The sequence below is a fragment of the Symphalangus syndactylus genome, chromosome 23, assembly GCF_028878055.3.
Source record: "Symphalangus syndactylus isolate Jambi chromosome 23, NHGRI_mSymSyn1-v2.1_pri, whole genome shotgun sequence".
Taxonomy (NCBI): Eukaryota; Metazoa; Chordata; class Mammalia; order Primates; family Hylobatidae; genus Symphalangus; species Symphalangus syndactylus.
The window spans coordinates 65,765,896-65,793,811 of record NC_072445.2 but is presented as its reverse complement, the minus strand read 5'-3'; the positions used below and the strand labels follow the sequence as shown (position 1 = coordinate 65,793,811).

Here is a 27,916-nt window from a genome sequence, read left to right as displayed (position 1 = left end):
GAAAACAAAACAAAACAAAACAAAACGAACACCTCATCTTGCTTAAAAACTCCCGAGTTGCTCACCATCCTTAGGCCGAGGCTCCAAGGCCCTCCGCGATGTGGAAAGAGCCCTCCTCCTTGCCTGCCACCATCCCAGACTCCCTTTAGTTCTTTGCATGGCACTACCCTCTCCCCCAATTAAAGGCTTTGCATGTGTTGTTCCTTCTGCCTAGAGAGCTCCTCTCCCCACCTTCACACAGCCAATCCTCATTATTAATTTGCAAGCCTAAGTATCCCCTCCCCAGGGAGCCCTTTCCTGGCCCATCCCATCGGCTCTGGCAGCACTCTTATTTCCCCCTTTGTAACATTCATAAGACTTGTCATTTTCTTCTTGGATTTCCCTGCTAGACACAGACTCTGTGAAGGTACGTCTGTCTTGTTCGCTGGTTGCTCCCTGGCACCTGGCACTAGGTGGCCTTAGTCAATACTCAGTGAACAAATTAATGAGTGAAAGGGGTTTAGGGGAAAGGCCCCGACTCTGTTCAGGCTCTTTAACACCTGAAGATTGGAGGGTTGGACTAGGTGAGCTCTGATGTTTGTCATCTTTGTAGGCTTCACCCCCTGCCTGTCCCTTTTGCTCCTGGATGACGGTGGGTTGTATGGCAGGGGCTGTGGATGAAGGGAGTTAAAGGTCACTGCTACTTAGTAGCAGGACGGAGTATACCTAAAGCAATCTAGCCAATTCTTTCAGTTCCAAAATCCAGATTCCAACCGCCATCAGAACAACACAACCCTGTACTTGGCCGTGCAAGATTTCCCAGCCAGCCCAGCCCAGAACCATCTCTGAATGTCTAGGATATAGCCTTGCTCGGCCAGTAAGTTTTGCCTGGGAAGTTAACTAATGATAGTAGTTCTCATTTGCTAAATGTTAGCGCTGCAAAGTGATATCCAGACCCCAGCCTGGATCCTATCTTCAGAGCAGGCACAAGTTCTAGAGAGTTCTGTGAGGCTGGCCATGATGGATGTTGGAGCTGCCCACATTCCCCTCAGTTGGTGCATAGTCAAGGAGGTGGAATGCTTCCCTAGAGAAACACCAGGGATCACCCCTATGGGAATGCCACTTTATTGAAAGCTCTAGCATCAATACTGGGTCATCTCAGTTGGGGAGTACCCAGTGCCAGGCTCTGCCTGCCAGATATACACCTGAAATGTGGAGGACCAAGGCCTGTTTGTGGCGTTTCCTGCCACAGAATTCGGATTTATATCTTTCTGCAGATTCCTAAGGCACAGTTAATTTTACAAAATTAAGTTTGCATTAGCAAGGCTTTGGGCATGTTCAAACCCATTCATGCAGTTTAATGAACACAAAAGCAACCTGCTGTGACAGCCTGCAGCCCACGTTAAGTTTGGGTGGACTGCCTCATTGCATAAAACCTGGGGCAGTGGGGAAGTCTCTTATGGAGCTGTTACCTTGCTAGCAATTTGATACCTTTAGCACGGAGCTTCAAATCTGGACTTCGGTTCCAAGTAGTAGTTGCTTAAGTATAAATCAGCAGGGCTGTGCGTTAGTAGCGTGGTTGGATGCATTCACTGCTGAGTGACCACGAACTCCACTCCGCTGATGCAAGGTGGAAAACCTGAGCCAGAGCCACACACAGGGCTGGGCTGGGCAGCTCTGCCCCGTGACAGTCAGCTGAAGGGAGCGACTACCCTTGCCCCATCACCTCCGTTCACTGTCCACCCAACAGCTCTCCCCCAATTAAGGGCTTTGCACGTACTCTTAACACTGCAGCTCCCAGGCAGGAACTGGTTAGAGGGTAAGAGATCTGGGACTTGCTAAGAGCTTCATTATTTTCAGATGCTCAGGACTGTATCCTGAAATTGGCAGGGCGTGGTGGTTCACGCCTGTAATACCAGCACTCTGGGGGGCCAAGGAGTTCAAGACCAGCCTGGCCAACATAGTGAAACCCCGTCTCTACTAAAAATACAAAAAATTAGCTGGGCGTGGTGGCGGACCCCTGTAATGCCAGCTACTCGGGAGGCTGAGGCAGGAGAATGGCTTGAACCCAGAAGGCAGAGGTTGCAGTGAGCCAAGATCACACCACTGCACTCCAGCCTGGGCGACAGAGCGAGACTCCGTCTTAAAAAAAAAAAAAAAAAGACTTTATCCTGAAATCAAAAGTTGTACTGCCAAATAGAATGGCTACACGTTGCATCTATTTGAATGCATTATTGCAGCAAATCTATGCTCTCTAAAAGCAACCAGAAGACATGAGTTCTCATGAGAGGGTGAGAAGAACATGGGCTCAGACTGCGTGTGCTCACTCCCATGACTGTCAGAGTTAACATGAGGGGGTGACAGTGCTGCAGCTACTCCAGGACCGGTGCTATTTATATGAGCCTGTTCCAAACCTTAACACACAGATGCCAAATCCACTGAACACTGTATGCAAAGGGAAACAAAAAACTGCTCTGCCAGGTCTGGTCCCTTGTAAACTCCCCAGATGACAAGCGAGTTATTTGTTTTCTATGTTTGGAATGAATCTGTTTCCAAGAATAAATGCATACAAACAATATCTTTATTACCTATAATATACTTAAAGAGCAGGGGTCCCCAAATGGTTAAACATTGAAAACACTGGGAGAGCTTCAGAAATAAAGAAAAATGACCGTGCCTCACCCCTCACTTACTGAGTCAGAATCTGCAGAGAGGGAAGTGCTGAGAGGTGTCTTTTTAAAAAGCTCTCCAACTCTCCAGGTGCTTCTGTCCACCAGCCAGATTTGGGCACCAGTGCTGCCCAGCATGTCCCAGGCTTCAGGGTATGGGAGTCGCCCTGGGCTTGGGTCAGGCTGGGGCTCTCTCATTCACCAGGTGTGGGGAGCGGCTTGCGCCTGCATTTCCAGCAAGCTCCCAGGTGGGGCTGAGGTTGCTGATCCGCAGTGCTCCATCTCTGGGTGTGCACCTACACACCCGTCACCTTTGTTGTACTGGGCTCAGGTATAAGTTGCAGGGTGCATCGTGTACCCCCGTAGCCCTGCCCTACTCCATGCTGCCCCCAGTCTCATGTGGTGCTTGAACTTGCCTTCACCAAGGCAGTTCTCGTCTCAAGGTTGAACCCTCCCTGAGGGCCCCCAACAGTCCTCTCCAGGCCTTGTATCAGTAGGAAATGAAAATGCATTAATCGGGAGGGGTTTATCTGGGGTCAAAGACTCAGGGAGATCATTCTTTTTATTGTCAAGGACCAAGAAACAAAGTGTAGAAATGCCATACACAATGGTGATGAGTACAACATAGGGACGGGGTGGAGGGAGACGCGGTAACACACAGCACTGTTCTCAATGAACTCCAGCTCTCCATTCTAACACTCGAACCAAGGAAAGACAGCAGTCCTTTTTCACTAAGCCTGCAACAGAACGCAAACGTGACTTGGTTTATCAGCTCCCAAAGGGCAGGCAGCGCAAAAGGCTATTGTAAGCTGGTTTTGGGAGCCCCCATCTCAAACAGAGTGGATGCTGAAGGTGGTCCCTGGCCGCCGCTGGTGGCTGGTCCCCGGCCTGCTAGGTCCTGGGCATGTCTCGATTTTCAATGATCAGCTTGTCAGTTGAATACAGTTGGCCAATGTGGACCTGAAGGCAAAGAAAGGACACAGGTCAGGAACCATGGCCCTCTAGCCCCTGGGAAAGGTCAGAAAGAACATTTCCTAACATTTCTAATACAAATGTCGGCCATCCCAGGGCTGCTGCCTTCCGGCAACTGCACTGTGGGGCAAAGCCAGCCACTAGAGCACCATCCAACCCGCATTTCCCTCTCTCTGAGAAGTCACAGAGATCCACACACCCATTCCTTCTCTCTGAAACAGCACAGGAGGCTGCAGCCTGGGATTCTGAGGCTGTGCTGAGCTGGGCGATGCCTGCCTGCTGGTGGCAGAGCTGTCAGACGTGTGCCCGGCACCTCCTCTCCTGAGAGGACTTCCTTCCCTTAGAACTGACTCTTGCATAGGGTTTTAGAACAGTGCAGAAATGGGTGCCGTCTATGCTGGGGTAGAAAAAGCATTGCATTCAGGGTAATGGAAACACCTATTCCGTGGCCCATCCCGGGTGGGGTTGAGGGCAGTTGTCTGAGTGCCTGCACCTCCTGTCTTCTATCTTTCCTGCCCCCTTCTTTTTAAAGTGTCCTTTTTATTAAGTGTCTTAATGCCCAATGTTTCCACTGTCCCAGGTGGATGCTGGAGCCATCATCTGCGGCTAGAGCAGGTCTTTCCTCTGAAACAAAGGGTCTTGCCACAATTTTTCTGTAAAAGCATTTCCTGAGTGATATTTTTAAGAACAAGTGGAATTGGTGAAGAAAGGGCTGATCATTAGCAAGTCTATCTGGATTTCAGACCAGTTGGTCACTATCTATGGGTAATTCGGGGCGAGTAACTGCTGTTTAAGCAAACGACGGTAAACTCCTAAAGGCCACAGCTACCACCCAGAGCAGCCAGGGGTCAACATCCTCATATGGTTTTCCTCCCCAATCTCGGTGCTCTATTTTGAAGTGAAGACCCTGGACAGAAGGCGATCATGTCATTACTACAGCACGTGTTAAAGAGCGGTGCTCTGTCACCAAGGACAGCCGCGCGGTCCATCTGAAGTGTCCTGTTTTCCATGCCATTTGCTCGGTCTCCAGTCTGCCCTTGCACAGAGGCATCTTGAAGGTCTGTGGCATGGATAATAACTGCTAAGTGTTGCGGTGCAAGGGAAAGCGAAGGAAGAGGCGAGAGCAGCGCGTCATCTAAGAAGAAAGAGAAGTAGACAGTGGAGATTTGGGGGAGATCTTGCAGGTATTTTTAAATGCAAGTGAACGTCCTAATTAAAAACCAAAAGCGGTAGGTAGGAGTTATGGGAAGGCGGTGTAGAGAATGAGTGCTCCAGCACAACTCCTAACAAGTCACAGTGATGAACTTTGCTACCGTGTCTTCAGTCGTCCCTTCCTCTCATTAATACAGAGAAGACTTTGGATGCAAGTGGATGGGGCGGGTCTGGGTGCTGCGTTTCTCGCAACCTGCAGGTAATGCTGATGCTGCTGGTCCATGGGCCACACTTTAGGTGGCAAGGTCGGAAGTCATCTTGAGGGCTGTGAGAACCCGCACTGGGTTTCTCAGGGGCTACGGTATAGTCATGATGAATGCAGCACAGGGACTTTTCTGGCCTTCCCTTCTGGACAACCTGAAATAGCTGCTGGGTGAGCTGAAGCCATCTATACCCTACTACAGAGAAGAGGAAGATTGGCATTGTCCTCCGCCCTGAATAGTACCTGGTTTTGTTTTCATATATTAACCTCAACAGATAGATGAACCCACTATCAAATGATATTGAGAAAAGAAAGGCTAGAATACCAATGATCCTTAAAAAAAAGGGAACCATTACTTTTTGGATAATTAAAACTAGGCTAATACAAACAATTTTGTATAAGAGCTCGGATGGTTCAGTTACCTGGGAGCTTGCTCTGTATTTAATTGATCTCAGGGGATTCCCCAGGAACCTGTCCTAGAAGTGTCCACAATCGGACATTCATGAGTACTTGAGAGAGTTTACCATCATCTTCCCAAGGCTTTAGTGGCAGGCAGGAGTTATGGGACGGCAGAAGAAGAAACCTGTTCAAAAATGCAATGGGCTGGCTTGGGAAGCTGTGAGTTCTCTGTCCCCGTGAGGAGCAGAAAGCAAGGATGCAGAAGGAAGGTATATGCTAGACTGGGGTTGAACCAGATGGATTCCTTCCAACTCTCAGCTTCTGTGATTACAGGCACTGTCCACGGCTCCAGGATCCATCTGGGACGCCTCTAATGACAGCCGCATGGTCTCTGAATGACCCAGTGTTGATCCACGTGTTCTACTTCTGGCACTCTGGAAGGAAAGGTGGCACCCTGGGAAGGCCCTGGGATGGAAGAACAGGACAGCTGGGCTGCAGCTTGGGTGGCTCTGCCACTTGCCAGGTGAGACTCTGCACTTCCTCTGGTCTCAGTTCCTTGCCTGTGGGATGAGGTCTGGAAACTTCTAGGTGATCTTTATGGTCCTTTGCAGCTCCAGCAGTCTTTGGGCCCTCAACAAAGCTGGCCAGTGTCAAGAGAAAGACGTGTGAGGTCCCCAACCAGTACAGCACCTACATGGCATGGGAGTCCCTAGGGCGCTGGTGGGAACCTGGCCAAGGGACAGTCATGGCAGACATGGAGGGGAGAAATGTGTTGCGGTAGCAGGAGGGGTGACTGGCTTCCTGCCCCCTCCTGAAGGGAGGGCGCTCTTCTGTCCACCCAGTCACTGCCTGCAGCCTGGGCGGCATGCTCGCGAAGCCTGTCCTCTTCTTTGCAGCCACCTGGACCATCTGTGTGGTCTGTGTGTGTGGTCCCTATGAGGTCACGTGCTCCAGTTCATGTCTGTCTTCCCTTCTCCAGCCCCGAGAGCCCCTCAAAGGCAGGACTGGTGAACACTGCTTTCTGTGTCCCTGGGCCTCGCACAGTCCTGGTAGACAACACTGCTCAGCAGATCTGTGATGAGTGAGCGAGAGAAGGAATCTGAGCCCAATGCACTGAGAGCAAATGGCTCTGCCGCGAAGACGGACAGGCAGGCAGGGCTCTTTCCTACAAGTGAAAGGCATATACAGCACACAGTGCGCAGGTGTTTAAAGACCCAGAAAACCTGAAGGAGCCCTGGAAGAGCAGCTCCAGCCCTGAGTCGTTCTGCAGACAATGTGAGCACCTCCTGTTCCAGGCACCTTGTGTGGGTGAGACTTTCAGATCTGATTAATGCCTGCAGAAATCTGAGTCCAGGAAGGGAAAACAGACAAGAATTGAGATAAATGACCTAGCATCTGGAATGTGCTAGCACAGAGGAGGGCACACAGGACTAGAGGGATCTAGAAGATGTGACTCAGCCTGAGGGAGTCAGTGAAGACTTCTCAGAGGAGACGGCCTCAAGGGAGGAGGAGATCGGAGGCCCAGAGGCTGGAGCTGGGGCAGGGGTGAGAAGCCCATGACATGACTGGACGTGGAGCCTGTCAGAGACAGAAAAGGGATGAGTGTGGATACAGAAGGGTGAGGGTGAGGATGGGGGTGGAGAAGGCAGAGAAGAGAGAATAAAAGAGAAGCGGGGTAGGGCCAGAACACAGATGCCATGCTCCACTTGGAGGGAAAGGAGAGCTGTTAAAATGTTAAAAATGGAGCACCAACCCACCCAGATCTGTGGTTAAAAAGATCATCTCGTCTTCGGGTCAAGGCAAAGAAGAGGTAGAGAGTTGTGGCGAGGGGACCCAGTTAAGGGACCAGTAAGAGTGCAGGTGAGGCTGGGCGCGGTGGCTCATGCCTGTAATCCTAGCACTTTGGGAGGTCAAGGCGTGTGGATCACGAGATCACAAGTCTGAGACCAGCCCGACCAACACGGTGAAACCCCGTCTCTACTAAAAATACATAGGGCATGGTGGCACGCGCCCATAATCCCAGCTACTCAGGAGGCTGAGGCAGAAGAATGGTTTGAACCCGGGAGGCGGAGCTTACAGTGAGCTGAGATCACGCCACTGCACTCCAGCCTGGGTGACAGAGCGAGATTCCGTCCCCCCCCCAAAAAAGAGTGCAGGTGAGAGGTGATTCCAGCTTGGAAGGAGGAGTGGCAGAAGTTATAGAGGGGCAGCCAGAGGAATACGTGGGTGCTGCACTGAAGGGTGACCCACCCTTGCAAGTTCAAGACTGCTGCATGTGGATGCTGTAAGAATCACTGCCCTCAGTTTCTGGTGAAGAATGAAGGCCCAGAAAAATCAATCCATATAGACACAAAGACATGAACCCCAGATCTTCTGATCTCTGTCCAGTGCTTTCTCCAAAATGCTGCTCCTCTACCAGGTCCCAACCATTTCTTCCTTTCTTTTCTCTCTCTCTTTTTTTTTAGAGACAGGTTCTCACTATGTTGCCCAGGCTGGTCTTGAACTTCTAGGCTTAAGTGATCCTCCTGCCTCAGCCTCCCGAGTAGCTGGGATTACAGGCATGTGCCGCCATGCCTGGCTAATCAGTGATTTCTTCATAACGCGAATTACACATCACTATAACTATGAGCCTACATTATGAAAATCTGAGATAACCACATGAGATAACTGTGACCTGCCCAGCATCCATCTCTCCTTTTTCCTTACGGGGTCAGTGGACATCTAGAAGTTTACACTCTCCAGACTCCTGTGCAGCTAGAGGTGGCCAATGAGATGTCAGCTGTCATCATGGCTGGAGCATCTAGGACAGTTCTTTAAAGTGGGCTGCCTCAGAATGGGGGCACTCAACTGCCTGCCTGTCCCCCCCGTTTGTCTCCGTTCTGCCTGGAATATGAACTTGATAGCTGGAACACCAGCGGATATCTAGCACTGTAAGGTAAGTTTGATCTGGGAGCTACACGCTAAGGCTGGGGGGCAGAAAGGTGGGGCCTGAGTGCTTGATGACCAGGGAACCACCGTGCCGGCTCTGGACGCCTTATTGCCACAGCTTTCTTTCATGTGCGAGAAGAATAAACCTCCATCTTTTAAAAGCTCCTGTTACTTGGGTTTCTTGCTACATACAGCTAAAGCAATCCTTACTGACCTGAATGCACAATGAGAATTTTAATGAGAGATCACAGGACTAATGAAACGAAGGCTGGTGCAGAGAAGGGGGTGATCTGTGCCCTGTGGCAAGTGGAAACAATGTCCCTATCACCTGGGGAGGTGCAATCAACAGGTACCTACTGTAGCTGTTTCCAAAGTTTAAAAAAGCTACACAGGAAATTATAAAGATTCTGTTCTTTCTCTCTTTAAATCAGGGGTGTCCAATCTTTTTGCTTCCCTGGGCCACACTGGAAGAAGAAGAATTCTCTTGGGCCACACATAAAATACGCTAACACTAACGAAAGCTGATGAGCTAAAGAAAAAAAAATCGCAAAAAAAATCTCATGTTTTAAGTTTACGAATTTGTGTTGGGCCGCATTCAAAGCCATCCTGGGCTGCACGTGGCCCGCAGGCTGTGGGTTGGACAAGCTTGCTCTAAATATTTAGTTGCATTTGGATATGTGGCTATTAATAGTTTGGTATTTTTGTCTAGTCTGTTAAATCACGTATAGATTTAAAACGTGGTGTATATATACACAATATTTAAATGTGGGATCATAACATAACTTGCTTTTTAACTTAACTTTGTATTATGATCCTTATGTCATTAACTGTTCTTTTAAGGAATATTTTCAGTAACTGTATAATACTCCACTGTAAAGATATATCATAATCTATTTAATCACTCCCATATGATGAACATTTAGACTGTTTCCACTTAATGCTAGGATTATCATTCTTATATATAACCTTTTATTAAATCTGATTTTTTCCTTATAAAAGGTTTCTAGAAGTAGAATTGTTGGATAAACAGAGGTGAATATTTTGATGGTTACTGATGGATCTTGCAAAACTACTTTCCAGAAGGTCTGTTTGTCCGGCTGACGCTCCCTCTGGTGGCCCCTTTGAGGCTTTGGCGGCACACTTCTCATGCCGCAGAACAAACACGCGTCTCCCCACGTAGCTCCCTGTGTGAGCTCTGAGTGCTGAAGGCCGTATTCTCTATGCGGCGGCTAGAACAAGAACACAGGATTCTCCTGTTGTGTGGCCCTCTGCTGTGTTCCTTACCAAAGCCCCCATTACAGCAGTTACCATCATGTTTATTTCACAAAGTCCACCAATGTAGAGGATGACACTTCTGGGGTTGGGGTGCCCTCCTGTAAGGCATGTAGCTGTGAGGTGGGATCGGCCCCATGGAAAAGACCCCAAAGGAAACCCACAGAATGGAGAACTGGGGGGCAATCTGAAGAGCCAAGTTTCAGGAAACTTGAAATCAAAACTAACCAAATTTATAGCCTGCTTTGACAGAAGTTTGAATTAAATTAAAAAAAAAAAACCCATTCCAGTATGACAATTTTATGGCCGTTGGGGGGAAAAAACTAATGGCATCAGGTCTTACAATGTGAATGCTATTAAGAGGCTATAGAGATGCATGTCTGTCTGAATATATATGCTGCATATATTGGGGCCACCCACATGGTCCCTATACTGAAGTGGTAAGTGTGCCTGCCTCAGTTCCCCTACATGAGCATTGGTGACTGAGGGGAGGAGGGAGAAGGGATCATGTTACTTGACTTAGGTGCCTTCAGAGCACAGTTTAGGACAGTGCCAGACACCTAGAAAGTACTCAGAAAGTACCTGACAACTAAAAATATCAGTCCCATACTCCATGGTTCTAAGGGTCTGTGCCCGCTGACTCTCAAATCCAGATAGATGAGTGAGTGCAGAGTACTCTGATGGTGAGCCACAAGTGGAAACACAGAACTGATGAAGACAAGTGAACAAAAACAGCGGTAGGACCATTTACTGCAAAAAGAATGTTCACTGACCATTAAGTGAAATCAAATGATTTAAATTTGGCCCAGCAGAGGGTTTAAGGCTAGAATCCGGGGCTATATGGGATTTTCAGAGCCATTACAGAAGAAGGGGAAATATTCAGTTCACACAGGGAGGAAATATTAAAAAGTTATCTCAATGAGGGGTAAGGAGTTGAGGCAATAAATGTTTGTGTAACAGTTCTATTGCATGTATTTGGGCTGTAAAATGTGTCAGCACACAACAGGAGGCTGGCTGGGATTGATGCTGTGGTGCTAATGGCAGAGAACGATGCTCCAAGCTGCAGGTGAGAGGGTCTGGTCAACGGAAGTAAGGTAGTGCAATTAACACCTTCAAGTTGCAGTCCCTCCAGAATCCCAAATTGACTTATACAGCCACATCAGACTATTACTGTGCATAAATTGGTCATTAAAGCTGATCACACTTTTATTCTATTAAGTTTAGGGAGTTGGCATTAGAGTCCATTGGGAAAGTACACAGATTACTCAACTGCCAGTAGCCGGGGATGACTAGATGGCCCAGAAACACTTAAGAGCTCTGAGACTCATTAGACAAATAACCTGCAGGGGAGGAAGGAGCAGGAGATAAGAAAATACAATTGTGTACAATGTTTCAGGTCTTCACCGCTTACTCTTCTGAAGCAATGCACAGTCATCCCCGCAAAACATCTCTGTCTGATGGGGGTCCCAGAAGCTGGGCGCAGTTGCCAGGGTAGTGGGTGGGGAACGGACGCAGCCCTGGGCTGGGATCCTACTCCTGCCTCTGCCACTTCCTGCCTATTTCGCAAAGTTGCTATGGGAATCAAACAAAACACTAGATATGAAGAAAATCTACCATTTTCCCCAGTTCCTTCCCGGGGCCCAAATATATGAAATGTCCTAACGCTACTGGTAAGATTAAATAAGCACAGTGCTAGGCACCTGGCAAGGGCCTGCTAAGCGTTACTTACATGCACAGATTTGTGCAAGGCCTGTCTCTGTCGAGATGCACAGCATGGGCAGGGCGCGGTGGCTCATGCCTGTAATCCCAGCACTTTAGGAGGCTGAGGCGGGTGGATCACGAGGTCAAGAGATTGAGACCATCCTGGCAAACATGGTGAAACGCTGTCTCTACTAAAAATACAAAAATTAGGCCGGGCGCGGTGGCTCAAGCCTGTAATCCTAGCACTTTGGGAGGCCGAGGTGGGCAGATCACGAGGTCAGGAGTTCGAGACCATCCTGGCCAAAATAGTGAAACCGTGTCTCTACTGAAAATACAAAAAAATTAGCAGGGCGTGGTGGCGGGCACCTGTAGTCCCAGCTACTCAGCAGGCTGAGCCAGGAGAATGGCGTGAACCCGGGAGGCGGAACTTGCAGTGAGCCAAGATGGTGCCACTGCACTCCAGCCTGGGGGACAGAGCCAGACTCTGTCTCAAAGAAAAAAAAAAAAAAATTAGCTGGGTGTGATGGTGTGCGGCTGTAATCCCAGCTACTTGGGAGGCTGAGGCAGGAGAATCGCTTGAACCCGGGAGGCAGAGGTTGCAGTGAGCTGAGATCGTGCCATCGCACTCCAGCCTGGCGACAGAGCGAGACTCTGTCTCAAAAAAAAAAAAAAAAAAAAAAAAAAATTGTTCTCCTGGGGATTTGGGACTTAGCTTAAAGGGGCTGTGGTAGCCAGAATATTTCTTGAAAGTCTCGTATTGATCTTCATGTAAATGGTGTACTCTGCTCTATAGCATATTTGTGCTTATTTTCGTATGAAAATGTTTTCCCTGCCAGATGTGGTAGGGAAACCCACCTTGGTGCACACCTGTAGTCCCAGCTACTCAAGAATCTAAGGTGGGAAGATTGCTTGAGCCCAGGAGTTCGAGGCTGTGGTGCTCTATATCTCGCCCGTGAATAAATACTGCACTCTAGTCTCAGCAACATAGCACGACCCAGTCTCTTAACAGTTTTTTTTTTCCTCCAAGTTGACAAGTAACCCTGACCCTCCAAGAAGATGCACTGTTTTTACCCTGTTGCCTTTGAGTACCTTCTGATACACTCAGTTTCAGAAGCAGATTTTTAAGATACTGCACTTTCCTAAGACAGCTACACTTTCATGGGGGCTTTGGAAGGCCAAAAAAATCCCCTTAGGCCACCAAAACTATATATATATATATTTTTTTTTTGAGACAGAGTCTCACTCTGTCATCCAGGCTGCAGTGCTGTGGTGTGATCTCAGCACGCTGCAACCTCTACCTCCTGTGTTCAAGTGATTCTCATGCCTCAGCTTCTCGAGTAGCTGGGACTGCAGGCATGTGCCACCACACCTGGCTAATTTTTATATTTTTAGTAGAGATGGGCTTTCACCATGTTGGCCAGGTTGGTCTCAAACTCCTGACTTCAGGCAATCTCCCTGACTCGGCCTCCTAAAGTGCTAGGATTACAGGCATGAGCCACCATGCCTGGCCAATACATTTTTGATAGTAGGATTTCAGCATATGGTCTCAGATGGCACATGCTAAACTGCCTGCTCCTGTCACCTGCACTGAGGAAGGTAAGCATGACATCTGTGCCCCTCCTCTGGCTTATGACAAGGCTGGACATCCTTTCACACTGCCTGCAATTCATGCAGCAATTGTCTCTGGTGAGATCCCAGCATGCAGAGGCACTGCCACAGCCTTGTCACAGTCAAGTCACCAGCGATAAAAGCTTATTTGTCAAATAGACCATTTTTATCATGCTTTTTATATTTCCCAATTTTTCAAAAAAAGCACACTGAAATAGAGAGACATGAGTTTATGTCTATATTTTTTCAGTCTCTTCTGTATAGCAGCAAGAAGTATTGTGAAACCCAAACTTACGAATATCGACCACATGGTGTTCCTCTAAAAATAGCCCTCAGTCCACACAACCTTTTTTCTTTTTAGAATCCAGTAGGCTTGTTTTTCAAAATGTTTACATATAATAGGATAACACTGCTACTTTTAATTCTGCCACCATTTTATGCAACAGAGGAGTGCCTGAAGGGATCATCCGAACTGGATTACTGAAACTTCAATCTCCAACGAAGTGTGGTAGCTGAGAAAGAAGGCCATTTCAAAGAAGCCAGGGGTGCATCTTTTTGCCTCCCCTCTCCCAGTACACACTCCATCTCCATCCTTCCTGTAAGCCTTGAATGTTAGATATGGGATATTCTTAATGTGGAGGGAAGCGGTGGGGAGTTGGCCTCCTATTTCCTCTGTGTTGTTGCTGGCAGAGTGATGAGCAAGTTCATATCCCTTCCCACTATCCCGTGTCACAGTTAATAATTAATATGTTTCATCTTTGCTTGTTGGGACAAGAGAGAAACAAGGTGCAAGAGCGTGCACTATTCATCAGCATGACCACACGTCCAGTCCACATCCACTGTCCCTGGATGACTATAGATAGAGCCCTTGTTCATTCTCGAGTGTCTGCCTCAATCATGAACACACGGTTTCCCTCACTCTTACCCACTTTTGTCAGCATGCTGCACTGGCTTGTTGTCTTTCTGAATGTCTACGTTCGGTTACAAAAGGCCGGTTGTGGTGTCTCACACCTGTGATCCCACCACTTTGGGAGGCTGAGGTGCGTGGGTCACTTGTGGCCAGGAGTTCGACACCAGCCTGAACAACGTGACAAGACCGTCTCTACTAAAAATACAAAAAAATTTAGCTGGACGTGATGGCCCATGCCTGTAATCCCAGCTACTTGGAAGCTGAGGCAGAAGAAACGCTTGAACATGGGAGGCAGAGATTGCAGTGAGCCGAGATTGCACCATTGCACTATAGCCTGGGCGGCAGAATGAGACTCTGTCTCCAAAAAAACAAAACAACAAAAAAAACGAAAACAAAAAACAGGCAAGGCCCACCATGTGATGGTCTCTTTCTATGGCATCTGTGACATTCCACATCATCATAAGAAAGGGAATGAAACTATTTTATTTTTTGAGAAAGAGTCTCACTCTGTCACCCAAGCTGGAGTGTAGTGGCATGATCTCGGCTCACTGCAACCTCTGCCTCCTGGGTTCAAGCGATTCTTCTGCCTCAGCCTCCCGAGTAGCTGGGATTACAGGTGCATACCACCACGTCTGGCTAATTTTTTTTGTATTTTTATAGAGATGGGATTTCACCTTATTGGCCAGGCTGGTCTCGATCTCCTGACCTCAGGATCCACCCACCTCGGCCTCCCAAAGTGCTGGGATTATAGGCATGAGCCACCATGCCCGGCTGGGAATGAAAGTGTTTTAATGGATCTCAAAGAGCCCAAAGTCGTGGGCAGCTAACAGTGGTTCCCATCTCACAAGCTTTCTGTTCCCTCTGCAGGAGTGAGTCCTTTTTGAATGGGCACACATGTTAAGGCAGAGGTTCCTATTGAGGTCTGTGCACAGGAGCCACGGGGTCTGCTTTGTAGTGTGCCCTGAGTTTGTTCCTTCTGGTGGGTTCGTGGTCTCTCTGACTTCAGGAATGAAGCCACGGACCTTCACAGTGAGTGTTACAGCTCTTAAAGGTGGTGTGGACCCAAAAAGTGAGCAGCAGCAAGATTTATTGTGGAGAGCGAAAGAACAAAGCCTCCACAGCATAGAAGGGGACCCCAGTGGGTTGCTGCTGCTGGCTGAGGGTGGCCAGCTTTTATTCCCTTATTTGTCTCTGCCCATGTCCTGCTGATTGGTCCATTTTACAGAGTGCTGATTGGTCCATTTTACAAGGTGCTGATTGGTCCATTTTGCAAACCTCCAGCTAGCCACAGAGCGCTGATTGGTGCATTTTTACAGAGCACTGATTGGTGCGTTTTACAAACCTCTAGCTAGTTAAGAGCACCGATTGGTGCGTTTTTACAGAGCACTGATTGGTGCATTTTACAATCCTCTTGTAAGACAGAAAAGTTCTCCAAGTCCCCACTCGACCCAGGAAGTCCAGCTGGCTTCGCCTCTCAGTAGGACCTAGGTGGCCCAGCCCTACCTGTGGAATTTCTCAACAGGGAGGTAGTTGGGGGGCGGGGGCACACGTCACTGCTTCCTTGCTTCTGACAAGCGTCCCTGAATGAGAAGCAGTGCTCATCTAAGGGGATTCAGGCTTAGCACTTATTTTTTGAGTATTACCTGGCTTTCCTTCCCTCCACCCCTGCCCTGCAATGGAGTGCATACTTTTCCAAAAAACAAGCGAAAAACCAGGGTATCTATTTTCCTACCAGGTGTACTTTGGGTACATAGGGCCATGGACTACAAAACCAGGGGACAGAAGTGTCTTTGCACCCTACGGTGTTCCTATAGGATGCTATCGCCTGCTATACTGCTAGCTGAAGGCAGGGAATATCTTCCTGTCTTCTATACATACATCTGTACTTTAGAGGAGCTGGGTTTTATGCGTGATTTCTATCTGCTGGTCTAGACCACTGCTCAGGGTGGGGAAGACAGTTATAAAACAGGAGACAGCTACCTCCCTGACCCCGATGGTCAGTGCAGAGAAGGCCACATGGGAAGAGTGGATGCAAACAGTGCCGGCCGCTAGCCAGGAGTCCCCTGGAGCTGGCAATGCAGCATTGCACAACAGAGGATCCCCGAGAAAAAGCATCCAAACAACACACCATGTTACATGTCAGCACCGCTGCAACTGTCACCAGGCCCTTCTGGGAACTGGGCAGAACTCAGGGCCCAAACATCACGTCAGAGGAAAACCTGGCATTTCCCTGGGATGGCGACAACAGGACCCAGGCAAACCGCCAGAGGTAACGTCCCATCAGAGGTCACACTCCTGCATTTGGGGAGAGACCAAAGCTCAGCTGCATGTCTGTCCCTGAACTCTGCTTCATGCCACCAAAACCACAGTGGCAAGGCCAGAATCCTGGCCCCTCTACAATTAGCTACAAGGTGACGCAAATGCTGAGGCTGATCCTTCCTGGGATGTGTGCTGGGGAATGAGCCAGTTCTTGATGGTGTGTTCGCCACCTGCTCTGGGGGATATATATCTTTGACAAACTTTCTGGGGCAATCAGGCTGCCTGTTGCTATTTTACTCCTCCAGGGGCACCTTTTTTCAAAGTCAACTTGAACCAGTTCTGGTTTTAATATTTGCTTTAACCTAATATAATTGAGCAGGCAAGCTCAGCAGAAACCTGCGGGAAAAAGGCACATCCCGAGTCTGCTCGCCCACCCCCAGACGACTTGTTTGCAGAGACTTAAAGATGGACTGCCTCTCTGGTTTTGCCTGTCACCTTCATCTGGTGATGACTGACAGCACCCTGCTTGGCTGGACGGTACAGAGAATAATCACCCACACTAATCTGATTCTAGAAGTTCCTGACTTTGTGGGCTTCCAGATGGAGGGTAGCATTGAGATGTCACCACTCTGAGAGTTTCACAATTTCCAGAGCAACGAACACAGCAGAACCAGAGTCAAGGGTACCACACCAGAAATGCGACACTCAGAACTGGACAGGGCTTCCAGAGTAGGAACCAGAAGTCATACCTGTTTTTTTCCTTTAAATTCAGGCTTGTAAAATGTGCTGATTACTGGCCTCTTTAAATAAGTGGTCCAGGGGAGTTTGATCCTTTTTGGCATCAAATCGTCAGGAATGAACAACATCCCTTGATGAGACGCAATGAGTGCCCCTTCCCCGTTGGGCTCCCTCCTCTCGCCGACCCAGTGCTTTCCAGAAGTTTCTCTTGGACAGTCCCACATCCACCTGTTCCTGACTGCATGCCATGGCTGGAGGCAGCTGTCCTACCTCTGCCCTCGTGGGCCAACATCTGGCTCATGCAAGAAATGGTGGTGAATACCAACAGAGACAAACAAGGCAGACATCCCCGTCTGCACGGTTTCCCAGCACGCACGCTCCTTCACGCTCAGCATCCCAGGCATCCTTCCACATCAGCACGCACAGACCCAACTCTCTCTTCCCAATGGCTGCACTGTGTTCCTCTGCTCACCTCCCACAGGGAGCCGCTACCCGACATCCAAGGATTGAAAACACATGGCCAGCAACACCCTCTCAATCGCCCAGGGATTGGGAGCCTTCCAGGAATGATGTCATAGGCTAACGATATTGAGGTCATATGTATACCAACACACCCAACTGCCTGGGCTCCCTTCTGTCTCGCCCCACCCAGAAGTCAGGCTGAAGGGAGCCCCAAAATGGTGAGAGGGAAAAACATCGCCTTGAGCCACAGGGCCTGGGCTGGAGCGGTGGGCCCGGTGCTCTGAGAATACTTGACCCGCGCCCAGCACACACATCCTCATCCCAACCCCAGCCTTGGGAAGGCAGCAGCTCTGTTCCCAGAAGCCCTCAGGAAGAGCTGGTCGTGGAGAGTGGAGGTGAGAGAGAGAATAGAGGGTGGGACATGGGGAGTCAGCAGTGGTGGGGCAGGGGGCGGTGAGCAGGGAACAGGCAGCACCCTGGTTAACATGACTCACCCCCGAAGATGCTGCTCCTAAGCTCTTCTGCAGGACCCCCACATTGCAGGATCTAGGAGACGTCTGAGTATATGTATAAGCACTTCTGGGGGAAGGGGACCCTTGGCCAGGGAATAGGACAAAACTGACGTTCAGCCAGCATGTCCTGGCCTTGTGGTCAGAAGTTGAACAACTTCCAGCCGTTCCCACAGCCCCTACTTAATAAACCGCCCTCCTTCCCTTTTCCCTCTCCTGGGGTGCCCTGGCTCCCGTCCGGCCTGGTGGGCCCCTGACATGCTGCTCTAGTGTGACCAGATTCCATTCTGAGGGGCCCATGCCGACGGCCCACGGCAGTTCAGTATTTTGAGTGTCACCTGTAGGGTGAGGACCTCAGAGTAAGACTTTGGGCTGTCCCTGAAAAGGAAGCCATGGTCTGTGGTGACAGGCCACGATCAAGCCACTCACAGTGCAGTTTCTCTCTAGCATTCCTCAGGGGAGATGCACGCACAGCTGCACAGAACAGCCATGTGCTGCAAGAGGTGAAGATGACGTGAATGGGAGCCTCAGACGACACCGGGGTCTGGGAGGTGGGGAGCTGGGCCTCCTGTTTCTGGTGCCAGTCCAACTGTGGTGGCTCTCTGGTAGTCCTCTGCTCTCCCAGGGCCATGGAGAGGGCGGGCACATGCTCTCTCTCAGCAAGCTCCCTCCCGGGCCCCTGGGGCTGTCTTAGGGCATGGGGAATTGGCTGGCAGCTCCACAGCCCGTGTGGTCCCTGAGGCCCAGTTGACTGGACACCCCTCCCAGTTAAACACCTAGAGGGAAAAGAACCCACTTGCAGGGCTCCACACACCGGCCCAGAGGCCTTGGCCTCCACACCAGAACGTGTCCCCTTTTCTCCTGCTGCTGCCCCCGCTGCTCTGTCTCAGGTGAGCTTCCCACCTCGGCCTCACAAAGTGCTGGGATTACAGGCATGAACCATTGCGTCCAGCCTTATTTTCTAGTTTTAAGAAAATTAAGAGAAAAGGTTTCTTTCCTAGCAGACACAGGGCTTTAATGAGTTCTTGTGTCCTTTGCTTCTTTGTTCTTTCTCCTCTTTTCCATTTCCCCCTTTTGCCTATGCCCCCGACTGGCCTAAAGTGTGACTTCAGAAATATTCGTCCCTCATGGGTGGATCTGCAAGCGACAATCACCTCTATTCAGGGAGATGGGATTCGACTTCAATCACCATGATTGCAGGCAGGTAGCCATTTAACAAAGGATCAACAGCGGGCAGCAGACTTCATCCTGACAGGGGCTGGCCCTCCAACCAGCAAGTGTCCCTCTGACCCACCTCCCTGCCTGGCTCCCTCAGCCGGCAGGGCTCAGACTGCAGTGGGTGTCAGATTTACCAGAGGGCTCTCTGCCACCCCAGAGATTATGAGTTAGTAGATCTGGGACAAGGCGGCAGACCATGCTTTGGAAAACTGCTCCAGGTATTCACAACTGTGCCCTGTCACCATCCAGCACCAGCCACACTGGGCTGTCAATATACTTTGTGTGGTTTCAGTGTTTGTCTCCGACATGAGACTGTGAGCTCCCTGAAGTCGGGATGAGCCCATTTCATGTCCCCAGCACCTAGCAGTGCAGAGCTTCCCTCATCTCCTAGTGAAACTATTCCCAAGAGTCTGGGAAGCCGGTCATCTTCATACGAGACCTGTGGGCATCTTCCTGGCCTTGCTGACGTGGCTGGTGCAGCCATGGTAAGGAGAAGGGGCCTGTGCCCCACCTTGCTGCACCTGCATGGCTGCTGAAGTCATCCCTCTAGAGACACATGCTCATCACATCAACCCATGGCCCAGAAACCTCCAGTGGTTTCTAGAACGGCTCACTCCTATGGAATCCTCATTCCCTGGCTGGATGCCAGGCCCTCCCCAAGCTCTCCTCCCTCTTCCAATCAACTAGTCCTGGCCTATCACTTGCTTTGGTTGCCTCAACATGGAACCTTTGGTCTAGGCAGCCGGGATGGAGCCCATGGCCCAGGCTGTGAGCAAACACCCCCATGCACCTGGCAGCTCCTCGAGCACAGTGACCCTGGCCTGTTCCCAGCCTCGCATGGTGCCTCAGCCACTCTGCTGAACGAAGGAATGAATTCCAAGAGAAGGAGGCACTTGTGTAAGGTCTCAGGGCAAGCCGTGGCAGAATAGGAACAAGAATCCCAGAGTGGTCACCACACCTGGAGTTGCCACAAGCCTGCAGCTGAGCCTGGCAGAGGAAGGCACCCCTCCCAGGAGCATTCTCCATGCTGTTTAGGGACAAGATGTTCTAATATACTCATATGAACTAGGAAACTGAGATATCTGAGGGACTCAGCTCTTTTTAGGCAAAGCAAACCTTAAAGGCTTTGATGATAAGCTCAGTGAGAAAAGCTCTGGGTTTTCATTCTGACCCCTGAATCCCACAAACTCAGCCTGCAGTAAGTGGCTTTCCTTTGGACCCATTTCTAATGTGCATTTTGGTTCAAATAAGGCGGCTGATCCACCTCTCTCAGCATCAAGACAAAGGGACACTGATGCTGGGTCTAACCCTGAGGACACTGCCCATTGGTGGGACAAGACCTTCCTTCTGGGCAGTTTGCGAAGACATCGCCTTTCACCATTCACATGGTTTATTTCTGAATTAGAGTAATATGTTCCTGTCACTTACCTTTGGGACCCTGTTATAGAAAGCTGCAGAGTTTACCACCACGTTGAGCCCTTTAGATAAGAAGATTAGTTCCTTTATTTTTTGATAGAAGTATCCTAAGCTCTTCTGATGCAAAACAATGACTCTTCTGGAGCTGTGCAAACGCAAGGCTTCCTCTCCCTTGGAAGACAGTGATGAAAGCGCTTCACATCCTTGGACCTTTGCTAGTGACCCGGCGAGAGCCAGGCCACCAGCACCAACTGAGTATAATGCTTGGGGGGGAATGGAAACAAACCCTTCAAGACCCCGGGGAGATCGGCAGTGTAGCTGCTAGAAATGCTCAGGTATTTGAAGAATGCAGACAGCAGGCAGATAACAGCCAAGAGAAATGCATGAAAAAGCAACAGAAGTACAGTGCAAGAATGATTCTGTACAGCAACTACACCCAAGGGAATGAAAACATACGCCTCAGAAACGTGTACGAAGACAGTCACAGCAACACAATTCACAAAAGCCAAGAAGTGAAAACAGCCCAAATACATATTAACTGATGAACAAATAAATAAAATGTGGTATATTCATACAATGGAATATTATTTAGCCACAAAAAGGAATGAAGTTCAGATACATGCTACAAGGATGAACCTTGAAAATATTATGCTAAGTGATAAAAGTCAAACACAAAAGGCCACATATTGTTATGATTCAATTTATATGAAATATCCAGAATAGGCCAATACATAGAGACAGAGGGCAGGTTAGTGGCTGGGGATGGGTGGGCAAGTGGGAAGGAATGTGGAGTGAGTGCAAATCAGTACGGGGTTTCTTTCTGGGGTGCTGAAAATGTTTTAAATTTGATTGTAGTGATGCTGGCACAACTCTGAGTACACTAAAAACCAGTGAATAATATACTTTATTTATTTATTTATTTGAGACAGAATCTCACTCTGTCACCCAGGCTGGAGTGCAGTGGCATGATCTTGGCTCACCGCAACCTCTGCTTCCTTGGTTCAAGCAATTCTTCTGTCTCAACATCCCAAGTAGCTGGGTCCACAGGCACCCGCCACCACACCTGGCTAATTTTTGTATTTTTAGTAGAGATGGGGTTTCACCATGTTGGCCAGGCTGGTCTCAAACTTCTGACATTAAGTGAGCTGCCCACGTTAGCCTCCCAAAGTGCTGGGATTACAGGAATGTGCCACCGCGCCTGGCCTCTTTTTGCATTTTTTGTTGAGACAGGATTTCATCATGTTACCCAGGACGGTCTTGTAACTCCTGGGCTCAAGTGATCCACCTGCTTCGGCCTCCCAATGTGCTGCGATTACAGGCATAAGCCACCATGCCCGGCTGAATAATATACTTTAAATGGGTGAATTTTAAGGTATGTGAATCTCAATAAAGATGTTAAAAATTTTAGGTTAAAAAGTCATTAAAGATTTTGCAATTATAGCCCCAATACTGTCTAGACTTGTGCTATTCTATTGGGCATGTGGCTATTTAGCACTCGAAATATGGCTGGTCCAAACAGAGATGTTCTATAAGTGTAAAATACAGACTGGGTTTCAAAGACTTAGTAAGAAAAAAAGCAAAATACGTTAATTTTTTTTTTTGTATTGCTTAAATGACAACATTTTAAATATCCTGGGTTAAAGAAATTATGTTATTAGAATTAATTTTGCCTGTTCTTTTTTGCTTTTTAAAATGTGGCAACTAGACAATTACATGTATAGTTTGCATTTATTTATAGCTTACGTTATTTTTCTTATGGACAGTGTGATCTGTATCATCCTTTTTTCCTTTTTATTTTTAGTGGGTTTTTAAAAACCTGTGATAAAAACAACATTGTTACATTACAATTTACTATTTTTAACCCTTGCTTTTAATTTTGAAATAAATATACATTCACAGGAAGTTGCAAAAAAGAGTAGAGAGAGGGTCCCTGTACCCTTCACCCTATTTCCTCCAATGGAGACATCCTGCCAAATTATAGGATAGTATGAAACCCGGAAACTGACATTTACACCATCCTTTACATTTTTTTGGTGGTAGACAAATCAGCACCTGGATGAGGAAGGGTCTGGGCAGGCAATGGGAGAGGGTGTCTTACAGTTGTTGATTTCTCTGTAAAGCAAATTTGGTTCTGCTTGGAATAATAAAAATTAAGTGAAAATCCAAATTTAGGTTTCTTACTGTCTGCAGAGAAATATTTTATAGAAGCTGCCAATAGTGAAGAGGATTGCAGTGATGACATTTATATCCTGGAAGCAGAGCACCCATCACTGCTCACACCCTGCTCCCAGCTGTACGTAGGGGTGATATGGAGTTGCAAAATAAGAATGCCCTGTGGCCTCGTAGATAAAAATCGCGTCCCTAGCTCACCCCTCACTCGGGAGTAAATGGAACTATTGGGCTTCATAGTGGCAGAGTACATCTCTTTGAAGAAAGTCAAAGTGACAACGCTGCCTGGCTGACAGGTGGCAGATAAAAAGGAGCCACCTTTAACTTTTTCCTCCTCAGGGAAGGAAATCATATCTGGAGATTTCAGTGCTCCTTGAGAGGAAGTGACAGTCATAAATATGTGTATTTGGAGAAGATGCCTCCCTCCTCTTTTCCCTCCTCATGACCATTTTGTGAACACGTCTCTTGAACTCTCTTACTGTTCTTTTGGTTTCCTCTTTGTCCACACTTCCGATGTTCTCACAGGACTCTGGATATGAACTACTACATGGGGTATGACCAAGCTCATCAATCTTGCTTTTATTTACATTTTTTTTTGTGTGTGAGGCCCCATGTCACCTGCATGACTAGGTGACGCCGCCAGCACCTGGAGGGAGCAGATGTTACCAGCAGAGACGGGCCTGGGGCTTCTCTTGGGCAGCCAGTGCTTGGGCCTACGCCCTTCAAAGGCTTGACTTTGCCTCTCCAGAGCTTCTGATGTGCTCCTTACATATGCGCTTGCTCAAAAAACTGCTCAATCCCCCCAAAGGACTTCTCTCCACGTGTGCACCGTCCCCAAGGGCTTAGAGGCTGCGAGCAGCCACAACCCTGCCTGCACCCCAGCCATGCTTCCAGGCCATCAAGGGCCACTGCACTTGATGGTGTGATCCTAGGACTGCGTCTACCTGCTCTCGCACTCAGCTGGGGATATGGGAAATAGTGGTACTGGGCTCGCGGGCTGCCCTGAGACAACTCAGGTTTCTCCAAAGGATTACCCTGTGTGTTAGCTTCCTGATGCTGCAGTCAAAAATTACCCCCAAACCGGTGGTTTAGAACAACACAAATTTATTCTCTTACAGTTATGGAGGCCAGAAGTCAAAAATCAGTTTCACTGGGTGAAAGTCAAGGTGTTGTCAGGGCTGGCTTCTTCCCGAGGCTCTGGGGAAAATGTTCCCTTGTCTTTTCCAGCCTGTATGGCCTCCTGCATTGCTTAGTGTGGCGTGCCTGCCTCATCCTCGAAGCAGTCGCTCCCATCTCTGCTTCTGTCACTTTCTCTCCCTCTGCAGTCAAACCTCCCTCTGCCTTCCTCTTAGAAGAAGAGTTGTGATTACAGTAGGGCCAATGTGGATAACCCAGGCTGATCTCCATCTTAAGATCCTCATTTGATCATACCTGTGAAGTCCCTTTTGCCATAAAATGTAACATTCACAGGTCTTGGGGATTAGGGTGTGGATGCCTTTGGGGGCCATTATTCAGCCTACCAGATCTTACTTTATGGCTTTGTTGAAAACAATTATTTTTAAAAATGTAATGTATCTTACTGTGGAAAATGTGAAAATGTAGGACCTAGGACCATCCTTACTCCACCAGCCACACTGAAGGGAGGCAGAAGCGAGAGCGCAAAGCAGCCCAACAGGCCAAGTCAGAGAGATTCGTGCCAAGGTGAAGCAGGGGTGTGGACGGGTGGGAAGGCAGCTGTGCCGTGGAAGTCTTCATTCAAAGTTGGTAAGTACTTGCAATATGCTTTTCTTACAGAATATGTTCTAAATATGGATTAGGTTCCCAGCTCTGACCACAAAAACTAATTAAATCTGAAATCTTTTTATTAAGAGGTACTAGAGAGAGGAATTCTGGAACCGTGGAGCCCTGAATAGACTATGCTTCCCCTGTTCCCAACCCAGCGCTGGGGGAGACGCCGGTGTGAGTGAGGTCTTGGGCCTGGGAGTGGGCTGCAGGGGGAGTTCATGACAGCTTTCCTCCTGGTGGACCATGCAGGGCCTGGAGGCCAACGCTGGGTTCTGGGATTAGTGGGGCTGGAGGAGAGAGTGTGGGCCCTGGGAATCTGGCTGACACTGGCCTCCCAAGTGAGCTTTATCTGCCAAGCAGGGGCTAGAGAGCAAGGCTGTTGCTCCCTGCTCCTCAGGCTGGCATTGCACAGGGGACCTGGGAACAGGGAGACTGGCAGCTGCCGCTGCTGCCCCACTGGTCCTCCAGAGTAGGGAGCCATTCACTTTTATCACCTACAGAACTGCAGCCACATGGGGCGCTGTAACAAGCAGACCTCGGCCCCAGTGAGATGACAAAGAAAAATAACAATATGCCTAAGGGGATCCAGGAGCCAGACAGAAAAAAACCCTGAAACAAATGGCTGCTTCTAAAACTGCTGAGAAGAGGAAGACAAGTGGTACCCAGCAAGAGCGCTCAGAGCCTCGGAAAAACAGCGAGTAAGCAAGAAACTTACTGATGAAATTTATGTCTAGGGAAACAGGTCTTGGTGGGAAAAACTGGTATCCTCTTACACATAATAGTAAAAAATATATGCTTCCAATTATAAGCATTGGGCTACAGAAGACAGTTATTAAGGGCACAGAAAAGTAGAATGGAATTTCCAAACTGACAAAAGAAAAGAGAGATAAACAGGGAATGAATAGTTACTAGATAAAACCATTAAAAATAAGGAAGAGAAAAGAGAGAACCAACTAAAATACATAATAACATAAGACAGAATAAAATCAACTCCATCAGCCATGATATGAAATGTGAATGGACTAACGGGGATAGGTAACAAAACAAGATGAAAACCCCTTAAACAAAAGTGGTAAAGGAAGACTGAAAATCAAGGGATGAGTTAAGATATACCGGGTACATTTGTGGGGGAAAATTCTAGTTTATATTAATATTTGACAAGGCAGAATTGAGTCTAAAACCTTCAAACTAAATAATGAGCAACATTTACAGAAAGGATGCAGCAGTCATAAAGCTGTATGCACTAAATAAGACTGTAGCGAAGTATATAAACCTAAATTATTAGAAATAAAAGGAGAAACTGACAAAGGCAAAATAATGGTGGGGAACTTTGATATTCCTCTTTCAAAGCTGGATAGTAACAGTACATTTAAAAAGGTAATCACAGAGAATTTGAATAATACAATGGACAAACTAAATACAAACACATGTATCTCAGAGAATACATTTAAAAAATTTGTGTCTGGCTGGGTGCAATGGCTCACGCCTGTAATCCCAGCAGTTTGGGAGGTAAAGGCAGGAGGATCACTTGAGGCCAGAAGTTTGAGACCAACTTGGCCAACACAGCAGCACCTCATCTCTTAAAAGAGAAAAAAAAAATTGTGCCTGCAAAAAATCTCCCTCCAAAAACAACAAAGAAAACGTTGTCTGTAAGCCATTCACAAAAATTCATCAAGGACTAGGCCAAAAGAAAGTCTGAAAAGGTTCAAACCAATAGATACTTTAATCTCTTCTATGGTAATTGGTCTATTCAAGCTTTCTATTCCTCAGGTTAATTCATTTTTTTATTAGATTTTCAAATTAGCTGCCACAGAGCTGTCCATAAGCTTTTTGCTGCACCATATCCTCACTATGCAATCATTAAGAATGACATTATAGAAGAATATTTAAAGACTGGGAAAATATGTTTTGTGAAAAGCAGCAGCAGGATACAACTCATAATTGAGAGGCAATCATTGTATGCCTTGGCTTCATTATTTTATCCCCGACTTACGCCTTTATCTTTAAGCAGTCGTGGGTCCCCAGTTGACAGATCAAGACATATCAGCAGATCCTAAATTTTAACTTGGTTTAACCCAAAGCAAGTTTTCATGATCGTACCCAATTCCTCGTTGCTTTCAGGACATGCCCACAGAAACGAAAAAGGGCATTTTTGCATCTCATCTCTTAACCTCCCTGCCTCTCAGGGATTAAGTTTGAGGATCACTTGCTTAATACATAAGCAATACATGTTTAGGAAAGTGACATTTATTGGGCATGTGCTAAGCTTGCATGCTTTACTTAGTTTCTCACGGTTTTTACCCTTGTCCTATGCAATACATAATATTCATATTTCCTTAGGAATGAGTATATGGAACCAGAGAAAACTGAGTAACCTGTGTACATCTGCACAATTGGTAAATGGATTATGGAGCTGAGATACTCCTTTCCAGGTCTTCTGACTTCAAAATCTGGCACTTAAAAAACAAAAACAAAAACTACAACACATCTCCTCTGAAAGAATGTCTTCTATGCTTTCTAATTAACATTTTAAATGAAAATCCCATGCTTTCAAAGAGGAGTATCCAGCCTGTGCTACAAAAGGCTGAGTGGAAGTGGGAGGTTTGATTTCCAAGTTTAATTTGTAGTTCTGCTGCAGGAGCACATCTCAGCTACAGTTGTTTTCAGAAATGTGAGTTCAGGATATTAACGAGTAATGCCGAGCGAAGAAAATCACAAGCCAACCATCTCTTGGATCACATAAGTGGAACTTATCTTTGTGAAGCTCCATGGGGCGCCGCAAACCGCTTGCCCAGTTTCTTTGAGTTTATTCAGATTTAGCCAGAAAAGGAAGCTGGCTGAAGCAAAAGAGAACTAGAACTCCCATCTCCATTTAACCTATTTGCAACTCTGCCAAGGCTGCAGAGCCAGCAGCAGCTGTGGCCTATCAGTGCTCATGGGAAGTGAGTCTTGCAAGGAAATGACATTTCCTTCCCAGGGTAGGGAAGCATGCACTGCTGAGATTCTACGGGTATGACGGCAGCACCAGCCACTGCAGGACAAAGATGACCACAGGAGATTCGCCCTCCTCCCCGGGGAATCAGGAGTGGTTACTTTGTCTCTTTTTGTTGTTGTTGTTGTGTTGGGCAGGGTGTGTGCGTGTGTGCTGGGCAACCTGAGGGCCATTTGTCCCCGTGCTGCCATCTCACAGGTGAGGCTATGGGCGGCACTGTTTTACACATCTATATGGTAGCTAGCAACAGAGGGCCTTTCCTCTCACATAAAAACAAGATCAAGATGATCGATCGTTTTCTTCTTAGGTTTTCCTAAATTTTATTTTCTAAAAAAGGAGAGAATATTTTTTGTGACTGTAGGCAGCAGATTCCTGACAGCGTCTGCTGTCTGACAGGAGTGCAAGGGAGATGGTTATCCTTTAGAATACAGAAGCAAACTTGTGCGTGCTTAAATATAGCACGCCACCACCACCTGTGAGGAAGGCTCGAAAGACACGATCCTGACCCGTCCAGCC

At 47.9% G+C, this 27,916-nt stretch overlaps 1 protein-coding gene across 2 annotated transcripts in view; it reads right to left on the bottom strand.

The window, feature by feature from the left end:
• Positions 1 to 3,192: 3,192 nt before the first annotated feature.
• LYRM4 (LYR motif containing 4) overlaps positions 3,193 to 27,916 on the bottom strand; it is a 154,451-nt gene continuing 129,727 nt past the window's right edge. The window contains exon 3 of one of the 2 annotated variants that reach the window (XM_055263686.2): positions 3,193 to 3,608. In XM_055263686.2, the coding sequence (XP_055119661.1) occupies positions 3,540 to 3,608 (69 nt within the window). In that variant the 3' untranslated portion in view covers positions 3,193 to 3,539. Of the gene's footprint in view, positions 3,609 to 9,216; positions 9,591 to 27,916 lie in introns of those variants that run through there. The other variant, XM_063632678.1, reaches the window with a different exon arrangement.